Source organism: Apus apus, chromosome 1 (assembly GCF_020740795.1).
Source record: "Apus apus isolate bApuApu2 chromosome 1, bApuApu2.pri.cur, whole genome shotgun sequence".
Classification (NCBI taxonomy): domain Eukaryota; kingdom Metazoa; phylum Chordata; class Aves; order Apodiformes; family Apodidae; genus Apus; species Apus apus.
Genome location: NC_067282.1, coordinates 114,927,079 through 114,947,493, shown reverse-complemented (window position 1 = coordinate 114,947,493; position 20,415 = coordinate 114,927,079). Strand labels below are relative to the sequence as shown.

The window sequence follows — 20,415 nt, the reverse complement described above, 5'->3', positions numbered from 1 at the left end:
TTCATATAGCTCTGAAGAAAATGCATGTTGCTTTCTGATCAAAACTCCTGTTTACCAAAATACAAACTTATCATTAAAAGGAGAGACGTTCATTGTTTGTAGTGAGTTTTGCAGTGACTGAGATTGTTGGCTTTTAAAACTATCAGCCTGTCTCTAACTCATAGATATACTGGATAAAGTTTCTGTCCTATAAACAGACATGTGAAACCTGCTATGTGATACAAGAAAATCTTGGAAACTTATCTGCTGAGCAATACATAGAGTCTTTTATTAAAAAAAACCTGCCTCACAGTAAAATTAAAAAAAAAAAAAAATCACTAAAAACTTTCTTCAGTTTTAAAGATAATAAATTATTTCCACTATTCTACCATTAGAAAAATTGCATTATTGGAGGCTTCATGTATTTCCATTTTGTTCTTGTCTCAATGGTGGCAAAAAGTCTCAAGAAGAAATTTATGTGAATTTCCTTATTGAGAGAAAAAAAAACACAACAACAAACAACACAGGTATTTTCTTGGCTCCTTTTTCTCCTTGCCTGGAAAAGCTCCTGTCACCTTCATTTTGACAAACTCCTATGTAGCAGAGTACATGGCTGTGTGCTCTCACAACATCTACCCTGCAGCAGCTGGGACGTCTCTCAGCTTAAAACATTAAGTCAGTTTTATTTTGTTTTTTTCTAGACTGAGAGATAGTCTTTTTATTTTTCCAGGAGGGTAAAAAATGCTCAGGAAAAAAACATCTTACCATGGACAATTTGAATTGGAGGAGGGAGAAGGGTGACCTTCAATATAAAAATCAGCAAGATACACAGTCTTCATCTCTGACCAAGTCTGATACAGCAAATCCAAGATTTACTGATGTAGCATAAAGGAGGAGAACTTAGCTCAGAGATTTGCTTGTCTTTAATAGAATTGTTATGAATGGTGCTACACTGAAAGTAAATCCAGGGACTCACAAGGTCATGTTAGAGACAGTATTTATATGAGAAGAACAGGCAGAGGCTGGCATTAAGAGTGGTGGCAAACAGCCTCTTCACTTTAAAGATATACTGATGCCAATAAAAAGCATCTAGTCTGTTGTCCCATAGCTCCACAAAGTGTAGTCCACAGTTTACTTAGACACGTTCCACTGCTATAACAGCCTATAAAGTATATAACATGGTCTGTGATTACAAACAATGAGTAGCTTGGAGTCCTCACAAAAATTTAAGTCCAGATAAAAATCACAGTCACTCTCAGTGTTAAGGAAAATGGATAATTAAATACAATGATGAATAACGTAAGTAGAAAAACAGATCAAAAAACTACTCCCTGCCAAAATAAACAAGAAGCAGAGAATGCATAACTCTGAATTCCCGCTTTTATTCAGAGCTTAACTGGAATGTCTTGGGGGCAAAGTGCACCAATGCAGAGTAAAAATTCAGAAAGCCCAACTTTCTTTCATTTTGGATATGGGTTTGTCTCAGCGCTCAGTCTGTAATTACACTTATCCAGCTCCTGTCCTTCAAGTTCACCTTATTAGAGGAAGTCACCCAGGAGCCTCATGTTCACTTAGGATGAGCAGATGCCCAGCACCACACACCTGGTGGAACTGGCTACAAAACTCGCATACAAAAGTATACAACAGCATATGTTTAAGTAGAATAAGCAGTACCTTCCCTTAAATGACTGGGACTGCATTTATATTTCTAAACCAAACCTTGTAACACAGAATCACAGATTTGGCAGTAAAATTAAGGATAACCTTTATCTCCCCAATTATCCCAGTAAGTCTAAAATAACAGATTCCCTCAGATAGTGGAATATTTGCTGCAATTACCAAAACTACTCTCTATGTCCTAGTTGCTGTGAACAATAACTAACTGTATGGATATACATTCTTGTCATAGATGGCATCAACACAGTGAACAGTCTTAGTAAAGGCAGACAATCTCTTTTTGGTACACTTGCTAAAATACCTGGGTAGCACACTTTTTGTCAGTTTGGGTAAGTGAAGACAAGTTCAGTGGCTCACCTTTGGATGTTCACTCCAAAATAATTGAGAAACATTAAAACAAACCAAAAGGTACAAAGTAAACATATGCAACACTCGTACCGAAGTGGAAATACACTTTGGTATGTTGTGCATGTTAAAACCAAAACACTACATCAACATAACGTTGTGACCCAAGCCAACAAAAGCAAGATAATTCATCATAGATGGACATTCTGGCCTTAGCCCAACCTACTTGCATGTACTGCAATCTGTTGCATCTCATCTGTTAACAGTCCTCGACTAACCCAACCTCAGAATTCAGTCTTCAATACATATATCTCGTATTTTGAAGTGAGACTGGAATAAAGATATTCCACCAAGTGATTTTGAAGTTACAGGCCTGTATTTTTGTGCTAAGTTTTCCTACAAAAAATAGAATCATAGTATCTGTGTTACACTCTACTGAAACATAGGTTAATACTGCGAGTCAACCTTTTTTAACAACAAGAAAACGGTGACACACGAAAAGTAAAAAGTACTTCTAAGGTTCTTCTCTCATAGAATTTGCAAATTGAGTGAGACCAGGCTTCTGGAATCTGATCTGGTGCACAGATGAATAAAAAAGCTCCCATGTCAACTTTCTCACATGTGAAATTCTTGTCTGCAATAATTTAGGCAGTTAGAACCAAAACCATTTAATAAACAAAACAACGAGATTCTGTGAAGATCTGTGCTAAACCTAGATAGTATTTTTCCCTTGCTGACTCGAGTTCTACTCCATCCACAATAAATTAATATTACCAAAGTTAACTAGGAGAATCCAGTATAATTTTTTGTTTATTTCTCCTTTTTGGAGAATAAAAGAGAATACCTTTTCCTAGGTAGTTTTCCTCTACTTTGGGGTTTGATAATTGATCGGTCCTACAACTTCATGACAAGAACCCTTTCAGATTCATTGTCCTTCTGAGTCCTTTCAATATCTTCTCCTTGACCATGCTTAAGAGTCACTTTGACTGTGTCATCCACTTCAGGATGAAGATGAAAATATCAAGAGAGCTCATCAATTCTGCAAGTTTAAGCTGATAGATCGGCTGATGCTACCTTAAGCTGACAGAAATGCTAAACTAAGATTAAACACAGCTATAAAATGATCCACTCTTTGAGTCCATATTCTTCTTACAGGATTCAGGGGACATTTCAATTTACAAATCAGTGAGGCAAGGGACAGCACTCTCTTCAAAGCAGAATTTATTTTGATTTGCCGAACCTTTCTGGAACTGAGGGGCAGAGATTGTTTCAGCCAGGCCTCATCCTGCTTGTCACTACTTCCTCTGTATTGAGAAGTCCCTCATTGATTAACATATCCACACATGTCCTGGGTCTCACTCACTGTTGCCTTGCTCCTAGCTTGTGGCAAAACAAAGTTCTGGTGGCCAAAACCACTACACAGTTGTCTACATCAAAAGAGAGCCTTGATTTATAGCTGGAGCTCCAATGCATAAATGCAATATAAACACAGGTAGGTGTCCTCATTGTAACTACTGCAACAACCACCTTTCAAGCATAAAAATATAAACGTGCGTCTGTTTTGGTTTTTTATTAGTAATCCAGGTAAGATACTGCTTTCCAGCAGGTAATTTCAAACATGCAGCTGCAATCATCAGCTACAGCTGTAAAACAATAGTCTCCAGACTAATGCATATGAAAAAGTTTCACAATTTTGGTTTGATGTCTTAATGAATAATCATAGCCTGCCCCAAGCTTGTCAAAACAAATCAAACTAAAGCCAACAGACAAGCAGATATGTGCTCTGTGTGCCTGTTCTCTCTCTTTGGTGTCTGAAGTCAGTTTTAAGGTCAAGTTGTACTGTGTGCGCACTGGTAACACACATGCCTAAACAACATCTTGCTAATTTAGCCTGGTTAACTCTCAGAAGTACCATTGTGGTCTGACAATTAAGAAGGTGGGGAGCAAAAAAAGGGAGCAGTTTGGTCTGTGTGCACTTGGTTACTAAATTTGAAAAAGTGCACAATTACCATGTGAGGAAAAACTGGTACCTACTCACATGAATACCTGCCTACTGGTTTCTTCTTCCTCCAGCAGTGGAGACCACGAGGCAGGCAGCATATGAATCAAGAACAAATGATCATCTACCCATAAACAGCAAAATAAATAACCACAAGTAGTAATACGAAGTATGCTTTTATAATACAAATACAAAGCCTCTGAATAGGGTAAAACAATTTTGTGTAAAAAAACTTTTTTCCCCTCATCTATTAAAATCCTTCTCTTCTTCACTAGACCAATATCTTGACTCTGAATTGTCAAGGGATTCCTACTGATGCCCTGTCCCAGCCCTAGTAGCCAGAGTTGAGCAGGAATAAGTGGAATGCTGTCTTCTAAAAGCCATTTTGGGTAGTGCTGTGGTAGCAAGCACTATTCATGCTTTATAAAGCACCTCTGCTTTATAAAAGTAAAAGCAGTATTAAACAGACATGAGTAGCAATACAGCTGTTTTCTGGTGCCTGTATAGAAATCCCTGCAGATTTTTCTGTAACTTTTCAAAAAAATGAAATGGAAGAATATTACTTTTGAGTAGTCAACAACACTGACTGAATTGTTTTCCCAGACCCAACTTCAGGAATTAGCACTTCTCCTTTGTCAAGAAGCAAATCTGTATTTAGCTATGGAAAAGGCAAGAGGAAAGAGAATGGAAACTCCCTGGGGGCAATTCCTAGCCCACAACACTTCTATGTGCTCATAACTCTTTAAGTCCTCTGCTAGCCACAACCCTTCCCCAGAGCTCCAGATATTATACTGGCCAAATTTGTGCCTATCTTCACACACGGAAACAAGTGCATGAGAAAATATACATTGCTCATGCTTCTGCTCTACAGAAATTAACAAACGTTCCCCAGTTGTGCAGCAGATGAGCATAAACATCAGGAAAGGACAAAACTCAGATGAAAAAACAGGGTTTCACTGAACCCCTAGAAATAACAAAGATAGCTTGACTCAGCAGACAGTTGTTATCAGACCACATTAATGACAGCAATAGTTCAATCTGTACAATTACTTAGGCCAAAGAAAAAGAAGCAAACTGACACAAGGAAATACTTTGCAGTATCTGCTGAGTATCCAGTTGGGAACTTGTGCCAAGTATCCCCATTTTTGCTGAGATGCACCACCACTTAGCATGAGCCACTGTTGAACAAGTCTTTGGTCAGCATACAATTTTATGAGCTCAATCACATGCTAAATCACTTCTAAGCCAGTTACAAATAATAGGTTTTTGTGACTTTCAATGGGATGATCAAGTTTTCTATAGCAATTCAGCCACAGGGTGTCTACTCATCTGAACACGGGTACTACTTAAATATTTTTCCCACTTCTCTGATAGATATCTCTCAATTTTCAGAACAAAAAAAGTATGTGCATACAGATGCCTCAGAATACAGGCCACGTAAATTCAACTGTTTGTAGACATTATTTCTTTTCTAGTGATGCTCTCATCCTCTCTTTTTCCATGGCTGTATTTGTACAAACTTCATTAACTTCCTAATTATCCATGAATTTCCCCCTTATTTATTACCTGAACGAGTGACCACAAAAAGCAGCTAAGACATTTATGTTTGGATGTCCTACTGGTAAATTGACATCTACCTAAGCAATACTGCAAATTAGTATTGAACTTCCCCCCAGATCATTCATTCTCTCGCTGCACAATTCCCAGCTTTGACCACCGACTGCCAAATCCTATCTGAGTCCCTACCAATAGGCTCACATCATACCTTAAAACACAGTCAGATGCTTAAGGACCTGAAGTAGGGCTGGAGCCCTAACTCTTCATTTGGTTTGAGAACACTCTGACGTGCCTGACAGCGCTCCCAAACACAGGCTTAGGGAAGTGGGACAGGACTGTGAGAGAGAGGAGAGTCATAACTATGCAGTGTTTAGGAAACTCATCCAGTCAAAACTCATTCAATACCTCCCGTGCTCAAGAGATACCTGGAGCCTATTAACAGAAAATGAGCTCCTCATTTTTCTAACTACTAGCATACAAGGACAGACTACTGGAAAGTCATCAAAATGTAAGCACATAGAAAGTTAATTTCATTGTATTTTTTTTTTCTTCTATAATAAAGATTGACTTCCCTGAAATGAGAAAAACAGTATATTCTAACAGTGACTGTAAATAAATGTCGCCAGAATTGTACTATACAAATAATAATACCTCTTGATCAATCTGAATTAACTCTAATTGCCCACTGCAGTGCAACTGTAGTGTATTTTAAACTATACCTGCTGGTTAAATAAATTCCTGTGGAAGGTGGTCCCCTCTCTGTGACCACAGGATATTTAACTAAGAGATGTCTCTAATGCACTTCATTAACGGTAATGGCCGCAATACAGCAGAGGAGAAGGATTACATATGAGGTATTACATTCTATGCATTCCTCTATGAGTGTGGGAATAGCCAGATGTGCCCTAAAAGGGCTAACTAGCTGCACTTGCTGTGACAAAGGGGACTTCTAACCACAGGAGAACAGAAACACTACGAAGAAGCAATCAATAGTGACATGACTGTGACTATAAAGATATGGCAGATGTTTCTGTACTTTGACTTAACTTCCAGGCAAGCATGTCTGGCACAAACCTTTGTTACTCAAGAACAATGAATTCTGACTTTCCACAAAACTTGTGCTAGTAAATGTAATTACTCAAATGCTTGCAGGAGGCAAATGCCCAGCAGGCACAAACACGTTCTGATGTCAGTCATTTGCAAGTTTTGAAGAACACTCAAAGAAGTACAAAGAATACCAACTTTTAAAACTGCTGGCTGTATTTTCTAACACAGTTATCCCACTAACCTCTGCTCCTGAGTATTTACATGCAGCATTCTATGAAGTAGAAGCTGTAGAGCACATCTTTCTATGCCTGGATCTCTCCAGATCTCGACAGCTTCCTCAGATCTATGCCTTTTTTAAAATGTTGGTGTTTTCTTTATTTTTTTTAATCTTTTTTTTTAGAAGAAACTTAACAGCCTTCAGTCTGTTGAGGATACCGGTGGATGACAAGCTCAACATGAGCTGGCAATATGCTCTTGCAGCCCAGAAAGCCAACTGTGTCCTGGGCTGCATCAAAAGAAGTAGGGCCAGCAGGTCAAGGGAGGGGTCAGACCCTGCCAGCAGGTCAGAGACCCCACTCGGCAGTACTGCACCCAGCTCTGGGGTTCCCAGCACATGACAGACATGGACCTGTTGAAACAGGTCCAGAGGAGGCCAAGAAAACTATCCAAGGGCTGAAAGAAACTCTCCTGTGAAGAAAGGATGAGAGAGTTGGGGTTTTTCAGCCTGGAGAAGGCTCCAGGGAAACCTTCTTTCAATACCTAAAATATTCTTCTTATCAGAAAGATGAAGAGAGACTTCTTAACAGAGCTTGTACTGACAGGAAAAGGGGCAATGGCTTTAAAATGTAAGATGGGAGGTTTACTTTGAGCATGAGGCAGAAAAGTTTTATGATGAGGGTGATGAGACACAGGAACAGGTTACCCAGAGAAGTTGTGGATACTCCATCCCCAGACATTTTTAAGGCCAGGTTGGAAAGGGCATCCATCAACCTGTTCTAGTTGAAGGTGTCCGTGTGCATGGCAGAGGAGTTGGACTAGATGACTTTTAAAGGTCCCTTCCAACTCAAACCATTTTGTGATTCTGTTTTTATAACTTGAGGTAAAGATGCTGTGATGGAGTTCTATGTTATTTGTATTCCTGTGTGCCCAAAGTGACTGAGCCTGTTCCACACAGCTATTCACACTGCTAAAACTTGAAATTCTCCTTTTACACAGTCCTGTGATGTAAGCCAATGAACTGGATGGCTACCTGCACCCTCTTACCATAGGTTTTTATTCCACACCATTGAAGATTGATGGGAACATGAGGTGGACTTCAGAAGTTTTTGCAAAGGGCTTAATCTGCAGTAATTTAAGAATATAATAGACTCTTTTTCTCCTACCAAAGTGCTGGCACAGTTGTAACATGATGGAGTGAAAAATTATTATTATTTACAAATATTCTGGTAAACCAAAACTGTTGCCAGCATTAGAAACAGGATGGATAGTTAAACAGTAGATGCATCTTAAGTCTAGCTGCTACTTTCACTTCCTTCAACAGATGGTACTACAGCATTTTAAAACTCAATTGCATTGGCTATTCATTCACCCTGCATACCTCAGAACACAGAAAAATTCATAACCTAGTCATTCAGGGCAAGTACGCAGATGTGAAAGAATATGCCTTGTATCAATAATCTCACTGGTAAGTCTAACCTGAATAGCATCCCTGAAAAACTAACTTATTTCATGTCTAAACTGAAGCAAAAGATACATTAAATTAGGTGGCCAGCAATACAGATCAAACTGGAACTCGGGTTCCCGAGTCTGTGAAGTGCCTTTTATTTTAAGATGCTTTACCAGAGTTTGTATTGTTCTTATTTAGGTTTTATGCATTAAATTCTATTTTTCAGACTCCATATATTTAAAATTATTTTTTACGTAATGAGATTAATTTTAGATTCATCCATTATTTACCCATGTATATATGTGCTGTGAAGATAAAAACTTTTCTTGTGTGTGATCTGAACCTGAAAGATTCAACAGCTCCCAGTCTGCAAGCCCCAGTCTGTGACTCCAAAGCATTTTGCAGAGAAACAGTGGCTTGACTGAACTTTCCCAGATGATTGGCCTTTCATGGTAGCTCCAGTAGGAAACTGCAAGGAGAACACAAAACTAGTACTCATTCTCCAAAGCTTAAAGTTTATGAATATGTATAGACTATTTTCTTAGATGGTATTACCTCCATATATGTATATTCATCTCCCACTGGAACTGCCAGCAGCAGATCAGACTGCCAGAAAATATTGCAGTGCACTTAGTGATCCAGTTCCTCATATGAATGTCCTGTAATTTATTTTTTTTTTATTGATAGAGCATTTTTTCAGGGACCAGAGGAGCCATGGAGGGGCTTGAGGAAGTTGATCAGAGCCATCTCCCTACCAAATGATACCTTGCTGTAATTGCTAAATGGGACTTTGCTGGTTTTGGCAGGATTTTTCTGCAGATCTTAAAAAGCTGATGAATACCCAAGCTTATGTCTTTCATAAGTGTTCTTCTCCAAACCATTATTTTAATTGACTAGACAACATTTTTCTCCTTAACTTTGATTTACTCGAAAACTGGTCCTGTGGCATCACTTTCTATGTGCTGCCAAAGCACACCTCTGCTCAGAGCCAAAGGTGAGAATTCAGTGGTCCCTTATCATTCCTTATATATGTACATAACAGTCGGAAAGAAACAGCAGGAAAGCCAGATTTGCAGATGATTGTACCACAGCACAACAGCTTACAGGAAACAATGGAAACTTTTAGATTAGTGTTTAGATCTCTTCCACAGGAACCCAAGTACAGGTCTACTAAATGCACATATCCTGCATCAGGATTCCAATAACTGAGCTTCTCCTTTTCAGTTAATCTTCTGCTCCTTAGGAGTTCAATACTTCATATTGAAAATTAATTTGTTTTCTAGGAAATAAGCACCACTGTCTTTAGAAAAACTTGGGTAGGATTCATCTTCTTTGATGCAGATGTCTTTGCTCTCTCACTAATGATGCTTGGCTTCCTCCAGAGCTGATTTAACAGAGTGAAAAAGCCACTTCTGCCACATTATCTATCTGACCTACATAGATGTGTAGTTTTGGATGACAGAAAGTGTAAGAAAAGCCTTTTTTTTCTCAACTGCATATCAAGACATCCTAGCATGAATACATCAGAATGAGATTATCTACCCTGTTGACATATGTTCCTGAGATGATCCTACCCCAGGTGGCCCAAATTGGACATAGTTATGTGGTTACTATGTTTAAGCAAAAGTGAAATAGAAGACAATGTCTGTAGAATAAACAATCCATTTATTTCTCCCTTCTGTTGCTGTGGTATGAAATCAGTGGCTTAGCAATCTAAACAGAGATGGTTTATCAAGCCCTTACCTTTGGGGATAGTAATCTGACAGCCCAGGTCACAGTCCTGCTGCAACTGATAAAAAGCCACTTCCTGCAGCCGAGCACGCTCCAGCTCCGAGAGGCTTTGGACGGGAACTGACTTCAGCCGAACACTGCGCCCTGACATGCTGTTCCAAGTGAAATCACCCTACAGGAAATCAAATGGAAAAATATGAAGCATCATATGGTCTGCACAGTTTAATAAACAGAATCATCACTTTTACTGCTAGGAAAAACTACTCAGGTCCTCTTTTCTTAAAGGCCATTTTCTTGGTCATCTATAGCCTTTCAAGTATCTTTGTTTTCCTAAGAGCAGCATTCCTTAAAAGGAGTACAGACATGCAAAACAAAAAGTCAATTCCGTCTGAAACCATTTAACCAAGTACTGTTGCAAAAACATTAGGATTCCAGTAACCAACAGCACAAAGCAGGAAAGAATAAAATATAAATAACAATAAAAAAGCTCTTGTCTGCTTGCCCCAGTTTGCATTCTTTGTACAGTACTCAGTCATCACTTCATTCCTTCCCCCATCAGTCAGTCAGACATGCAGACCTCCACAGGTCTGTGACAAGATTTATTTTATCTCCTTCAATTTGCTAATCCCACTCCACCAGGCTGTGCAGAGAATACACAAGCAGAGTCCCTTCTCTTTTCTGACATTTCCCATCCCCTCCTTATGAAGATGTTGTGTTTAGACCACGATCGACTAAAGGACAAGATGTTTCATGTTTTTGAAAAGCCACAACAACAATGTACCTGTTAAAATTTATACAGAAAAACAACATGAGATATGCTATGTCTCTGTAAGGTACCAATTATGCTTGGAAAGCAAATCAAAAGCTTTAGCTGTTCTATCTCCCACCTGTGATAACATGTACAAAAGGCTATTCTCTTAGCTGGTATTCAGCTTAGGTGAGAGAAGTAATTATCAGTCAAAGACAAGGGGAAGCACACAAACAAGCTTAAAGACTGACAGTTAACTTTGAACAAGAATTTAAGAATTCAAAGCATCATCAAAGAGCACATTTTAGCACCACAGTAAAAGAAAAAAAATTATTTGGGTTTCACTCCAACCATGTTAAAAATTAATATCAAACTTGTCAGTAGGTATAACCTGACACAGCTGTAGATAATGGAAGAACTCTGATGTACATCAGCTGAGCTGTGAAGACAAATCCGACCACCTGCCTTCTATCACAACATGGCAGACTTCGTATTAATGCATTTCATTCTCATTTTAAGTGCCTACTTTCAGTTTAAATTTCAACTTCTGTACCTTCACTACATGCTCATTTTTTTAACTATTCACTTACAATTCTTCTGTTCTGCACATACATCTGCAAAGGACAGCCACTGACTTCCAAAGACATTGGCTGAAGCTCCTTATTATGAAAATCAGTAACATCTTACTTAGCAGCTATGCCTCCTGTTGTATATAAGTACCTTTGAGCACGTTTCCATATTTTTTGCCTATATATGTGCACACATACAACCTGTATACACACACATGCCTATTACTCTGTATGTATATTCATCTATATTTATATATATACACGAGACAAAAATAATTCACAAATATGCAGCACCCTCTAGCAATATAGCTCAGAGGAACTACACATTAAACACTTTCTTCTGATGTGCAAAGTATGTTTGAGTTCATCAAGGGAGCTTTCCATCATAGTATTTTTTGTAAGTCACTAGTCAACCATAATGAAGTTCATCTGTACATCTATACACTCTATGCATGTACTATGCTCAATATCCTTAAGATATTTATCTTATTTTATATATCTATATACATGGGCCACATATGTGAAGTTCTGCATTAGCCCAGTATTTGACTACTGGAATTTGTACCCTCATTTTTTGCCTCTTCATCTCTTGCTCTCTAGTCCCTTACTGTTGATTAGCTAGATTTAGTCAACTCAAACTAAAGGTTTGCATGGTGATACAAGCCGAGCCGACTAGTTTGATTCAAGTAAAATTAAAGCAGCAACAGTCACATAAACCTTATTTGCAAAACTGCAAGTACATGTTTACATTTTTCAAAAAAGCTGTTGTGGTTTATAGATAAAAGTGATAGAGAACAGAATCCACAACCAGACAATGTATACTAAGAAACTAATTCCTTTCCAGCCCTGATAATGCCAAAAAACTTTACAAGTACAGAAGTATGCAATTCAATCTTCATGAACATATAACGTCCAAAATGTTCTACAGTCAAAATGGTACAGAGAAATAAACACAGGTCTTTATGGTAGTGTTTGGGAGAATTTTATCTATTTCTCTGAGATGAGCATTTTCATAAGCAAAAATATCACTGATATGTCTACCATAAAAAATTTCAAACAGAGATATTAAATTTTGAGAGAGGAATGGGAAGCAAGAAGGATACCCATTAGAAAACATTGAGGGAACTGAATATTAAAGACTGTAAACATGCCCTCTCTCCCACAGAGCACAAAAACAAAGAGGTATGTGGGGCTTTTAGGAATTACTGCAAGTAAAATAAATATTCCTTAACTGAATTTTGCATGGACACATGTATTATTGCTTTTTTTTTTTCAGATAAAAAATAACATAAGCAAATCTAACTCTGGAGCAAACTCCACATCTCTACCTTGTCTCCGAGTTACTGCAAGCAAGCAGCAAGCGGCACCACTGCAATGCCACAGCTCAACCATTAGCCCAACCAACACAGAGAGAAAGGGCTTGCTAGCTCTGGTAACAGCCCTTCATTAATATTCTGCTCTGGGGACACTAATAACCCTCTTTATACAGAGCTGTGCTGCTTTATAGGAGTAGAGCAGCCAATTCAGCAGTGACTCAGGAAATTAGCACTCGCGAATTTCACCTTAATACGGGAACATGCCACCCTTTTCGTTTTCTTATAATATGAGGTGAAGGGTTTAAGACCACATGAAAGAGGAAAGTCCCCAACAAGACCATGAGGGCTGTTCCTTCCAAGCAGGTTTTTTATCCTGGCTGCCTGCAAGCTCCCAAAATGTTCCTGGTGCTCACTGGGTTAGTCCTGTCTGGCTAAAAACAGTGAGATGTAAGTTCTGCACCTATCAATGCTAGGACAGGTTGCCGAGTCACGAGAAACAATGTGGAATCACTCTGTCTAGTTGGTGTGCACTAAAGAAGATATTCCTCTTATACTCTATGGGTTTGATAAAATCACAGTCACAGAATCCTAGGGGTTGGAAGGGACCTCGAAAGATCATCCAGTCCAACCCCCCTGCCAGAGCAGGGTCACCTAGAGCACATCACACAGGAACATGTCCAGGAGGGTTTTGAATGTGTCCAGAGAAGGAGACTCCACAACCTCTCTGGGCAGCCTGTCCCAGTGCTCTGTCACTCTCACAGTAAAGAAGTTCTTCCCAATATTGACATGGAACCTCCTATGTTCCACTTTGGAACCATTGCCCCTTGTCCTATCACTGGACATCATTGAAAAAAGCCTGGCTCCATCGTCCTGACATTAGCCCTTAACGTATTTGTAAACATTGATGAGGTCACCCCTCAGTCTCCTCTTCTCCAAGCTGAAGAGACCCAGCTCCCTCAGCCTTTCCTCATTAGGGACATCTTCCACTCCCTTCATCATCTTTGTGGCTCTGCGCTGGACTCTTTCAAGCAGTTCCCTGTCCTTCTGGAACTGAGGGGCCCAGAACTGGACACAATATTCCAGATGCAGCCTCACCAAGGCAGAATAGAGGGGGAGGAGAACCTCCCTTGACGTACTAACCACACCCTTTCTAATACACCCCAGGATGCCATTGGCCTTCTTGGCCACAAGGGCACATTGCTGGCTCATCTTCCTGTCCACCAGGACCCCCAGGTCCCTTTCTCCTACACTGCTCTCCAGCAGGTCAGTCCCCAACCTGTACTGGTACATGGAGCTGTTCTTCCCCAAATGCAAGACTCTACACTTGCCCTTGCTGAATTTCATCAAGTTTCTCCCTGCCCAGCTCTCCAGCCTGTCCAGGTCTCTCTGAATGGCAGCACAGCCTTCTGGTGTGCCAGCCACTCCTCCCAGTTTAGTGTCATCAGCAAACTTGCTGAGGGCACATTCTGTTCCCTCATCCAGGTCGTTGATGAAAATATTGAACAGCACTGGTCCCAGTACTGACCCCTGAGGGACTCCACTAGTCACAGTCCTTCAACTAGATTCTGTCCCATTGACCACAACTCTCTGACTTCTTCCTTTCAACCAGTTCTTGATCCAGCTCACTACCTGATCATCAAAAACACACTTCCTCAGCTTATCTACAAGGATGCTGTGGGAGATAGTGTCAAATGCTTTACTGAAATCAAGATAAACCATATCTACCACCCTACCATCATCTATCCACCTAGTTACTTCCTCATAGAAGGCTATAAAGTTGGTCAAACATGACTTTCCCTTGGTAAAACCATGTTGACTGCTCTTAGTGACCCCCTCATCCTTGATATGCCTAGAGACAGCGTCAAGAATAAGTTGTTCCATCACCTTTCCAGGGATGGAGGTGAGGCTGACCGGTCTATAGTTCCCCAGGTCCTCCTTCTTGCCCTTCTTGTAGACTGGAGTGACATTTGCTACCCTCCAGTCCTCAGGCACCTCTCCTGTTGCCCACGACTTACCAAAGATGATGGAGAGTGGCCTAGCAATGATCTCCACCAGTTCCCTCAGCACCCCCGGGTGTGTTCCATCCGGACCCATCAATTTGTGGATGTCAAGATTGCTTAACTGATCCCTAACCCAATCCTCATCTACCAAAGCAAACTCCTCCTCTATCCTGACTCCTTCTGGGGCTATAGGGATCTGGGGCTCCTCGGTCACAGTAACATATGTTTTTACTATACTAGTGGAACCTATGACTAATTAAATATTTTTTGAAGATCACACGTTAGGGGCAGTAGAATATTTTATTCTGCTGAAGAGAGAGGCTCAAGATGTTTCCTTGAAAAAGTCTGCTTTATTTGTCAAATCAACATCACTGTCCTCTCTGAGCCAAAACACAGTATCTGATACTTCAATCCATTCACAGACTCCTATGCTTTGTATCACACAAGGTACATTAAAAGCCTCATCTTCCTTCTAAAGCACTGTACAATTCTTCATATATCCTGTAAATTACTGCAAAATCAACCAGGCTTGGGAGAGGTCCAGAAAAGTCAAGCTCCTGTGGAGAACAGGTGCTGGTGCATTGATATCAGTCACATCTGCCTCAAGTTATTCTCCACTATGTGGGGCAACCAAAGGAGGGAAAGAGCACGACATGGAGAATGTTTTCCATTTCTTTCTCTGTATTAGGAGACACATTTCATCAGTCTACTTCAACTTCATCATCAGCCTAACATAGCTCTCTGCAGAAGCTGAAGAGGAGCAGATCTTGAAGCAGTGAGTCAGAGTGACCAGGTTCTTGAAGTTCATGCCCTACATATATGTGTTCAGAGGTACATACACAGCTTTTTTGCTGTTATTCAGACGGTAGGACTGTAGGTCAGAATATGACTTACAAATGGCTCCTTGATCACCAAGACAGAAAAAAACAAAGCAAAACAAAAACTCGTACCAACACAAAAACAAACAGAGAAGAGTACAAACAGAAGTACTGCTCTGGAATAGAGTGATCAGCCTGATAGGACACAAACTGCTAATAACCTCAAGGGTCCTTTCATAACTGACTTTTATGAAACCTTAAATCAGACTAAAAGCCTTCTCTGGTTTCTTCCAGTCACTTCTTTTCCCTCATGAGTCTCCAGCTTCAGCTGCATTTTCTCTCTGACCCTCCCACTAACCTCTTTCCTCCACTCAACCAAGCAGTTCACTTATCGGGTAAGTAACTGAAATGCCAGAGCAGATGACTCAACAAAGGAGATGACTGATAAACTGCATCTTGGGCCTTTGATGATTCTGTCCACTTTTCCCACGTTTCTTGTCCACAGTCATAAGCACATTTTTAATAAGAGGCAGTTTTACTAATATTCTTTCAAGCATTTTTTAATGGATTGGATGTTCATTGGCTTCAAAATAAAAGTTAAATGGTACATCCTAACCTACAAAGTACCCAACATACCACGCTTAAATTACTCTTAAGCATGTGTAGGCTATTCTTGTGTACCTGATCTCTTTCTTCTGAGCCTCCAACACCCAGTCCTTCAAATGTCTTTTAGTGGTCTCCTTCTGTCCTTTGCAAAACACAGAAACCAGTGGACAAGTGCTACAAGAAATCCTGAAGACCGATGCAAACCTTCAAGAACTGTTCAATCTCTGCTAATGTCTGCACAGTTTAAGCCTTAGTGAATAATGCAGATTGTGCACAGGGTTAAGAACTCCCACAAAGTGGCTTCAGATAACACAAATTTTCATGCAAGATGGAGAAAACAATTTTTATCTTAGTGCATTATTGTTATTGTTAATGACTTAATGCTGTACTCATTCAAGTAAATAGCATTATCAGATTAGCTGTCTACTTTTCATTAGTCTTTTGCTCAAATCCATTTGAAACCACTAAGATCAAAACCAATTATGTCTACTTTTCTCCCATGCCAGCGACATTTAGCTATGTACTTGTATTTAGATGAGTCTCCACTGCAAAAAAATTCAGCATTTTTGCACACAAAAATATTATACTGCAAATAACATGGCAAGTACAGCATTACAATGCCTTAATTCTTTGCTTAATTACTTATTTAAGCTTCATGGCATATAATTGCCACTTTAGAGAAGTATCATACACCTTGGTCATTTATTTCAACTCTCTCTAAAAGTATTTCCAGACTCCTCAGGCACAAACTCTCACAATTTAACTATTGGTACACTTCCCTGGTGTTGCTGTAGTGTCAACCAAAAGCAATTGTGAAGTGAAAGCCAGTCACTCCAGTGCAGCTATATACTCTATCATACGTAATCAACAACCACAGTACTGTTCCTGGACAGGATGAGAATGAAGCAGAACGGGTGAATAAACTATGCTAAATAACCATTTTAGCATTACATGCAGCAAAGGACTGAATATCTAGTCCTTTACTAATGCCATCCCAGATAACTACCTCCAGATTAACAGCCTAAATCTTTCTGCCACCCTATTTCCAGATGTTCCTCCAAAATCAGCACAGCTAGAGTGGCAGGCAGCGCACTGTTTTCCATCTGGAATTACCAACTACTGCAACACAGGATGCTCTGGCATCTCCAAACACAGCAAATGTCACACAGCTGCTCCCAGAGGACTATTACTAAGATAAAGGAACACAAGTCTTTCAGATTAATGAAATGGAATCTAAACAGTAAATATGAAGAAGCACAGGACTTGCCACATGACATTGAAGCGTTCAGAGGGAGATAGCTGAACATAGACACACAGAGCATGGGGCCCCAACAATTAATCTTCATTAAGAAAGACTGACTTAACTAAGGTTGTTATCTAGGGTGATATCCTCTTCCTCTTGGTCACTGGCAAAATTATTAATATAACATCTGCACTAGGAAAAGAAAAAGTACAGTCCAGATGATCCAGTTCAGAGCCTTAAACAAAGTTGTCTCATCTCATGCTGTCTTGTACTTATGCATATTAAATCATGTATGTACAGAAAAAGCTATTGGTTTTGTCCAAAAGATCACATTTTGCAAAACAGTAATTTAGATATCAATACTATTTCCTGGCAATTAATATACCTGTGGTATAGCTAGCATCCTCTCTCATTCCCAAGGATGGAAATCCATGTACTCAATATTTGCACTACAAGACAACCCCCTTGAGACACTGAAAAGCTGGTACTCCCCACAGGGAGGCAGAATTAATCTAGCAAGGCAGCATGAACCCATGCCCAGGTAAAGATACACATTGCAGAATATTACGATGGAGATTTCCATGTATTGGTTGGGGAAAAAAAAAGCCCTTCTAACTTTAGTCTATGAAGAAACAGAGAGCGGAAGAATGAGCATGCTTTCACATCAGTATTAAAATTGCTAAAAAAAAGGGGAAAATATTTCCTGTTCTAAAACCAACCTCTCCAAGTTTTCCAAATGCCTCAGGACACAATTTCATGTTTAGAATATTTTAAAAGCATTTTTTAAAAAAAACATAACAAAACTGATGTGTAATGGAGATATATTTCATTCCTTTTCTGACACTAAAAAATGCAAACAATATACAAAGGTGTTGTCTAGGAAAATAATTCATCCTTAGCATACCCACTCTCTACTGAAATGTTTATACATCCCAAAACCCAACCTCCAGAATTTAGAAAGCTCCATTAAAATATATCAAAATACATGTTCAGATTTTCTGAATTTCTTACTTCAGCAGATTATAGATATCTTTTGGAGGGATTTATCCAGAAGCACCACAATGAAAACAAGAAAGGGAGGAGTACTCTTTTGGAGGTGCCAAAATGGAGACATAACACCTTAAAAAGCCTGGATGCAACTGTAAATTTAGAGTTGAAGTTTTCTTGGTCTTCATGTAAACAGATTTTTTGTGTATATTTGCCAGTAAAAGAGAATTAAGTCATACAGCAATACTCTGAATTTTTCTGCAGGTTGAAAGTATATGCACAGCTCTCATGACCACTACTGCATGAAGTAAGAAGCTGAACTGAAGTAATTAAACCACAGTAATGGGCTATACTACAAAAGCCAGCATTGTCATCAGTCTAAACACAAGAGATTTCGGATAGTCTGGGTTTGGAGGAGAATTCTTACCCCTTTTAACAGTTCGCATACTATTTATTTTGAGAGATTATTCCTGTGTTTTTCTCAAGTGTTAAAACTGTTTCCTGCCTATCAGGAATAACATGAATTCTGCAAGCTAATGGCAGTTGACTCAAAATCAAATACAATAGCTGCACAAGTATTATTTTTAGTGGCAAACCTGCCTTAAATAGACCTCACTCCACCAACACGCTCCCAACAGCCCTCAGTATTCAACTGCTCATGAAACTGAACAAGGAATCACAGCTGTGACACATCGAAGAATGGGATATCCTCTCATGCCCTGAGTTTTCCTGTCCTCCACACCATGGATAAGGTGGGCTCGATACTGAGGACAACTTTTGCTTGGTACTGCAGGTTGCAGTATCCATTCATACCATGAATGCCATCCATTCTTGTTACACTCTTACTAAATGCAGACTTCCAATGAAATCTTGAATATGAGATAGTGCTCCTTCTGCTACGCCTGACAAGATTAATGTTAAGCATGTGAAAAGATAAGGCTGAAATTATATGCAAAACACACTTAAACAACCTGGATTTAAAAAATCTAATCACTTGTCCTGTTTGTAGCTTTGTAGCTTTACTAGTCCTGAAGTAGTACATACTGCTCCAGGGAATCAATAAAGAAGTCTGCTAGAACAGTAGAATTTAACCATTTCTACATCCAATAATAAGCATTCACGTGACTGCAGCCAATGCATTGAACAGTTAGAAGTGGTGTATATTTCTACTATGTTCAGTACCAAAGAAAAAAGTGCAACATTTTAGAGAAAAGTAAACTATCTTCTATTTCAAAAACAGAATGCACATGAGAGGGCACACACTGCCATTTCCAAACATGTAAAAATCATCAGTGTGAGTATTATACACAAGGCTAAAAAGATATCTTTGAGTACTTCAGTCTTCCTCATAGATGTTCAGCTTTTAAGATACATGTAGATTAAAGTATTTGACTCGAGTGTACTGTCAGAATGTCATAATGAAGTAAAATGAAATAATTAATTTCATTACTTCAAGAACTGGGATTTGACCAATAGCAAGGCCCTTAGTTAAACACAAATGCCTGTTCTTATTGTTTCAACTGGTTCAAACCAGTACATTCTAAACACTGATATTACTTACTGAAAGGGTTTTGGGTCTAAGAAAAGTGAGATCTGTTGTCGTTGCGCAAAATAGCCACTCTGACAGCCTACATACCTGATCTGGTTGGAAAACAATTCTAGAAGTTTTTTTTCATTCTTTTAAAAGGGGGAGGAGGGAGGAAACAGGGGGTGGGGAGAGTGAGAGCGGGTGTGATTTAGTTGATAGGAACAAAATGCAAGACATCTCCAAATATTTACACTTGGAAGCAGAGTGAGAGCTCTCAGTTACTCAGCTAAGATGCAGAGGAAGAAGCCTATACTACCTGGCTTAAAGCAAGAGCTTGAACCAGGCTCTACCCCATCCCAGGCAAATGCCTTGATCAGGAGGCTACTGAGTACTCCAACATCTACTCCCACTACTACACTGAACCTTGGTAGAGATTGTCAACCCCCTTCAGAATCACCTGCAAACTCACTATGTGAATGGCTACTCTCCACCAGTGACTACCTGATCACTGTGTGCAGTGATAGTGTGTGCTCCCCTGTGCACATTCTTTCTTTCACAACCAGGGCTGAAATAATGGTATTGAAGGAGCCCTTTCCTTA

General features: G+C 39.5%; 1 protein-coding gene across 2 annotated transcripts in view; it reads right to left on the bottom strand.

The window, feature by feature from the left end:
- Nucleotides 1-20,415, bottom strand: part of ARHGAP6 (Rho GTPase activating protein 6) — a 338,402-nt gene that overhangs the window by 58,385 nt on the left and 259,602 nt on the right. For both annotated transcript variants that reach the window (XM_051644217.1, XM_051644218.1), the window contains exon 2: nucleotides 10,014-10,173. In XM_051644217.1, the coding sequence (XP_051500177.1) occupies nucleotides 10,014-10,173 (160 nt within the window). The remainder of the gene's footprint in view (nucleotides 1-10,013; nucleotides 10,174-20,415) is intronic.